The sequence below is a fragment of the Juglans regia genome, chromosome 7 (assembly GCF_001411555.2).
Source record: "Juglans regia cultivar Chandler chromosome 7, Walnut 2.0, whole genome shotgun sequence".
Lineage (NCBI taxonomy): Eukaryota > Viridiplantae > Streptophyta > Magnoliopsida > Fagales > Juglandaceae > Juglans > Juglans regia.
The window spans coordinates 43,959,554-43,965,749 of NC_049907.1; the positions used below are offsets into that span (position 1 = coordinate 43,959,554).

The 6,196-nt window shown below is 35.8% G+C and overlaps 1 protein-coding gene across 1 annotated transcript; it reads right to left on the reverse strand.

Moving 5' to 3' along the window:
• Positions 1–5,129, reverse strand: LOC118348979 (protein HOTHEAD-like). Its single transcript, XM_035691690.1, has 6 exons — positions 4,959–5,129; positions 4,281–4,671; positions 1,524–1,834; positions 1,036–1,421; positions 267–835; positions 1–148 (listed from the first exon to the last, which is right to left on the reverse strand). The coding sequence occupies exons 1-6, from the start codon at positions 5,032–5,034 to the stop codon at positions 94–96; spliced, it is 1,788 nt and encodes a 595-aa protein (XP_035547583.1). The 5' UTR covers positions 5,035–5,129; the 3' UTR covers positions 1–93.
• Between the last annotated feature and the right edge of the window lie 1,067 nt (positions 5,130–6,196).

The window sequence follows — 6,196 nt, forward strand, 5'->3', positions numbered from 1 at the left end:
TTGCTAATAGTTAAAATACTAGATTACATAATTTCCAGTACTATTACTGAACAACACTTCCCTTCTTATATCTTCCTCCCCGACCTTCCTTCCTCATATGCCAGCTGTTCTTCCCAATCTATCCCTCAAAATCTTCACTCCCATGTACCTGAATATCAAAGAAAAGGAAAGAAAAAAAAAAAACAAAAGCATGTTAAGAAAATAGAGGAAAAAAAAAAACATTGAAAAAAACATTACTATACTTTCCATCTTCCTTGTAATCTTACCTGCCCATCATCAGGACTGTGCCTTGAGGGTTCGTGCCTGGTGATTCATTGAACGTTGAGCCATCAACAATACGGAGCCTCTGAACACCAAGAACGTTGTGCTCGGGGCTAACCACCTTGCCCACATGGCACCCGCCATGGTAATGCCAAATTGTGATAACAGTGTCTTTGCAGAACTGCTCCAGGGACGATGTGTCATTCGGATGCCTAGGGATGAAGTTAACATTAGCACTGACACTCATGTTAAGTATCTTCTCTACAGATTCCTTGCCCAACTGTGTGTAGTTTGTGACATGTTCAGACTGGACAATCGTCATGGCCATGCGAATGCCCTCAACGCAGCGTTCAAGATCATATGGATGCTTGAAGTAGTTGAAGGTGACAGAGGGGTTATCATCCACATTGGTGTTGATCAGTCTGAGCTCACCTGTTGAAATGGGGGTGGCAATTTTTTCTAGAATGAAGCCTCCCTTGAACGCTTCATGGGGTAAGTCTCGCTTGCGTTTAATGTAAGCTTGAATGGCCTCGGGTGTTCTTTGCTTTGGAGGAATCGTGGAGAGCTGCCCAATCTGCTCGATCATAGTAAAAATGCAGATGTTCAGGAAGAGTGTTAGTTCAAGTTTCTAATACTTAAACGTACAGCGGCATTGTTGTTGTTTTTCATATATATATATATATAAATATATATATATATATATTAATTAGCGTACCTCATATATATATATATATATATATATATATATATATATATATATATTAATTAGCGTACCTCGGCAGACACTATACCGTGGTGGCAGTGAATGCTGTCGCTGGACTGTCCAAATCCACTGCTAGCTTCAATATACACACCCTTCTTTGTAATCCCTACAGTTTGTATGAGTGACTGCTGAACTGGACTTTTTGTGGGAACGAAAATTGAGTTCATGGGGTTATCCGCCATGCCCTTCCCGACAAACTCGTTATCAAGCACTACAGGAATTTTCAACTTTTGGAGATCAGCTTTTGGTCCGATACCACTCAGCATTAGCATTTGAGGGGTCGCAATTGCTCCAGTAGATAATATGATTTCACTCCTCGGCCTATTGACAAGAAGTGCTTGATGTTGCTCACCCTTTTCGTCCTTGAAAATGACCCCCACAGCCTTGGGCTGCTTTCCTGTATCAGACATCACCGCCTCAGAAATTAGCGTTGTCTGATATATCTATTAAACAATAACGTGATCAGTACATTGATATTAATGATGTTAACATAATATACCTGATGTGTCAAAAACAATCTTTTGGACAGTGGCATGAACCAAGACAGTGAGCTTCTGAGGGTTCCCGGAAGCAAGTAGTTCAGCAGCAGTGTGGCGACGGCCGAACCTGTCGAAAATGGTCCCGCCAATCTTGGTTCCATAGATGTGATCATATGTGAATCCATTAAAGGGAGACACCCCAACATCCAGAAGACTGTCCCTTACAGCTCTCTGCCATGGCGCAAGATTAGGACGATGGACAATCTGCTTCTCAACCCAAGGGTAGGACTCGTTCACTAGCTTGGCATCCCAACCCACCTTGTTTATAAAACTGCATGCCACAGGCAATTGCTAAGTACAGTTATCACCAAATTTGTTATGAATTTCATTTAATATTTTTCTTAAAATCTTATCTACGAGTTTTCAATTGTTTTTCCTTTTTTTTTTCGTTGTCAATAATTTTCAACAGCTTTCAATTTTCTATCTAAAGTCATAAACAGTAGCAAAAGTAGGTAAGAACCAAGCAGCATGACTGGTCCACCAGGCTCCCGGATCCAAGAAAGTGAAGGGCTTCAAACCTCTTTTTGGGCTAGGGTTTTTCACCAATCTCAAGCTACTATATATACCTCTTCAGAGCATTGGTTTTGACTTCGTCAAAAAATAATACATCTTTAAAATTTAAAGAAATATAAATAAAATCATTTACATTGACTTCATCAAAATGCAAAAGTTTAAACTTTGAGCTATAGTGATTTTAACTTCATCAAGATGCAAAATTTGAAGATGTATTGTTTATCATCAAAAGTAATATTTTATTATAAAAACTAAAACTTCTTTCCTACCTAAACGGTGTACAATAATATAATAGTTTGTTCTTTAAATAATAACCCAATTAAATTTGTGTAGGGTTAATACTATAGGGTTATAGCTACAGTAATTTTTATTTGTTATAATAATATAATATAATATTATTAGCTAAAAAATCCAATGCTCCCATCTAATTTCAGGCTAGCAAAAAAGTTGTCAATGTTATTTGGGATGCCTTCCGTTTAATTTTTTATTTTTAATTGTTGTGATCTTTTTGAAAAGTGTAATTGTAAAATATAAAAAAAAAATAAAAATATTATTATTAAAAAAATAATATTATATTATCATTTTGATAAATCTAATAGTTAATCCAATATAAAATTATAGATAGAGAGGTTTGAAATTATAAAAAATATATACTTATTATCAAATTTTAAAAATATCTTTAATAATTTTTAATAAAGTCAATGCCAGTACTCTTACACAAGGTATATATAAGATCCTTCAGCCTAGCCCAAATTAATATTACTGACATAAGAATTGAATTGTCATTTAAGTAGATTTCAACAATTCAAACTATTCAAAACAAAGAAAAATAATATTCTCCCTCTTGAATTATATTATCTTCAATTTCATTAATTGATATGATGCAATTTTTTTTAAAAATGGTTGATATAAAAACTTATTAAACTGCTTGACATCAACAAATATAATTAGAAATAATAAAAAATAAATAAAACTAGTAGTTTAATATTAATGGGCATGAGATAGAGATGAAATATGGGGTAGGTGGGATTAGTAAAAATGAAGGTGAGCTGTGATGACCAATGGACCACATCCGATGGGATCAATTTATGACAGCCTTAAATGTTCGATCGGTTTCCTTTCAGATCTAACACTGTATACTTGAACCGAATCACAAGGGTGTATGAGACTATGAGTCATGACCATGCATTTAATACATCAAGTTTTGGTAAGATGGAAACATAAATGTTCTGCTACATGGTACAATATTGACAGTGTCATCAGTCTTGTGCATGCCCCACCCCACTATATATAATATATGAGTTAGGTTATTCTGTCGCTCAGAATAACCTGTTACATTTGACCGATTATATTTTTAAAATTTTTTTAATATATTTAAATATTTTTAAAAAATAAAAAAATTTCAATACACTTAAATTTATTTCTTTAATCACTAAATAAAATAATAATAATAATTTAGTCAAACGGTCAAATGGAACGATATGTTAAGGAGGCAAAGTGATTTTATTCATAATATATATATCAATTCTTTCCATTTTTCTTTTAATTTTTTTATGTAGCCATATATATATATATTGCATTGTTTTATATAACATGGTTAGGTATAAAAAAGTGGTTTCTAATTATTTCAAGTGATTTTTATTTTTTTTTATTTTTTCAAAAGTCTTGCATGCGCAACTTTATCTATCTTGCACCAATTATGCTTTCCATATATATATATATATATATATATATATATATATATATATATAATAATCAGTCATGTGAAAAATAGTATATATTTCTCTTTCCATTATCTTCTTGCACTTTGCGTGGAAGTACCAATTATATAGTTTCATATTCTAGTTGTGGAAGAATTTAGATGCAGTGGGATTGGAATAAATTGGGTTGCTTTTGTCTTTTTCTTCATGTTCAACCACTACTAGTACTCTTCCTTTTCATGCTTTAGATGCAGTGAGATCAAGCTTTAGCATTTGCCATGATCTGTGTTTTTGAAGTTTAGGGGAAATCTAGAGCCTGCAACGCCCCAGTTTTGTACTCCCTCTCCCTCATATAGATGAGAAAATTCATGAAATATATCATGGAAATACCGTCTTTCAACTAAATAACCAAACAAGCAGACAAGAAAACAAAAGCAGGCTGCAGCAAACATCCTAAATAATCTTAAGAACATGCTAGTAGCTAGCTGTGTGTGTAAAGCATACCTTGAGCTTGCTCGGGTGTAAAAGCCAGCATTGATGCCTGTGCCACCGCCCAAAACTCTAGCCCTAGCATTAATGACCCCATCTGTGGAAACAAAGGCTTGGGAAGCAGAAGTTGGAGAGATGTCTGCTAGGGCAATGTGGAAGTTTCCCAGAAATGAGACGTTTGCATTGGAGAAAGGAGCACCCCCTCTTTCAAGCAATAGAACACTGAAGTTTTGAGAAAGGGTGGCAGCCAAAGGACACCCGGCTGTGCCACCTCCCACTACTATGTAATCATAAGCATTGTTGCCACCACTCGATGATGTTGAGCCGGTGGATGATGATGATGACGACGAGAACCAGCTCGCTCGCTTGATAAACGGGTATGGGAATTCCGAGAAATTCTGCTTACCTGCATTGATTGCAATTTGATCATTTCCATGACGTTTCGTATAAAACAAATTACAAAGTCAAAACTCAACAAACAAATGTGAGCCAAATGAAGGCAGAGAAAATGAAAGGAAGCCATGGAAGAAGGATTAATGATCTTCAAGAAGAAAGTTTACGTACACTAGCTAGGAATAAAAAACTACGTAGAATCAACACAAACACACACAAAGAGACACGGAAAAAGCATGAACATAAGAACCATGTACGCGTAGCTAGATATGCTGGAAGAAATGGGAGGAAGAAGAAAACCTTGAGAACAAGAGAGTATGCAGGAGAGCCATAGAACCAAACAGAAAAAGAGCTTCACTGCCCCAACTAAGGCCATTGAATCCGCAGACAAAAGGCCTCAGAACTCTTACAGGAAAAAGAGCTTCTCTATGACCTCTATGTGGCTGCCTCTGGTTGGTCTTGTTTGACGTGTCTCCAGACACAAACACACACATATATATATAAAATATATACACGTAAAAAAGAAAAAATAAAAAACAGAATTCAGGCCGTCTCAACTGCATTTAAGTTGCCTGAAACTACAACTGGGAATAGTTATTAATGGGGGAAATGAATGCCACGGTTGAAGTTAGGCATGAATGGCCGTTGGATTACTAGTTCTCTGTGATCCGATCAAGTTCGTCCATGCATGACAGCTCATTTTTCCAACCTACACACACTAAGAAAGGTGGGGGTATTAATTTAGGCCGATATATGCGTGTATATATACTGCTGCACCAGTTTGGGTAGTTAGAAAATAACAGCCCCGGCCTTGCAACTTTTTACGATGCTCAGATGATCAGAACTACTCGTACCGGCCATTATCTAAAAATTGAAGGGTGAAGAGAAGGCTGGACATGACTGATTACAGTCAATCATGAATTTCTCTTATGTACATATGTGTGTGTGTATCCAAAAATTAAGCTTAAGGGCTCATCAATATGGTGCGCCGGATAATTAGTTCAAATAATTACCACTTCATGATCAATGATCACGTGGTTTTTGGGTTTAAATGGTTGTCATCAAAGTGTCCAAATTTAATCACGATATTTCTCCATTAATACAAATGAGGGTGTCGTGTCGTTTTCTTCAAAAAACAAAAAAAATATTAGATATATACAAATATTGAATTTCTTTTATTTGACAGGCTTCACCTTCTTTTCAACGTGCTTGTCTTGAACTCAGACTAGCTAGCTTGTACAAATTCTTTCTGAAGATGACATGCGGGCCAGCCATCACTTAATTTCCTTCTCTCTCTCTCTCTCTCTCTCCCCCTCATTGAGCTACGATTTATAAATTTCAAACCAGCCTCTAGATATAGAAGTTTGGTACTAGATGAGACACGATTTCGGTGGTATTTCCGAAAGTATGTATTGTGCCATTGCAGCAAGGAAGCATTAATATATTGGGTATGCATTATACATACATATAGTAGTAGTGGTGGATGAAGTGTTTGTGCATGCATGGATCATGCTTACAGACAAAGAGATAGGTGGGGG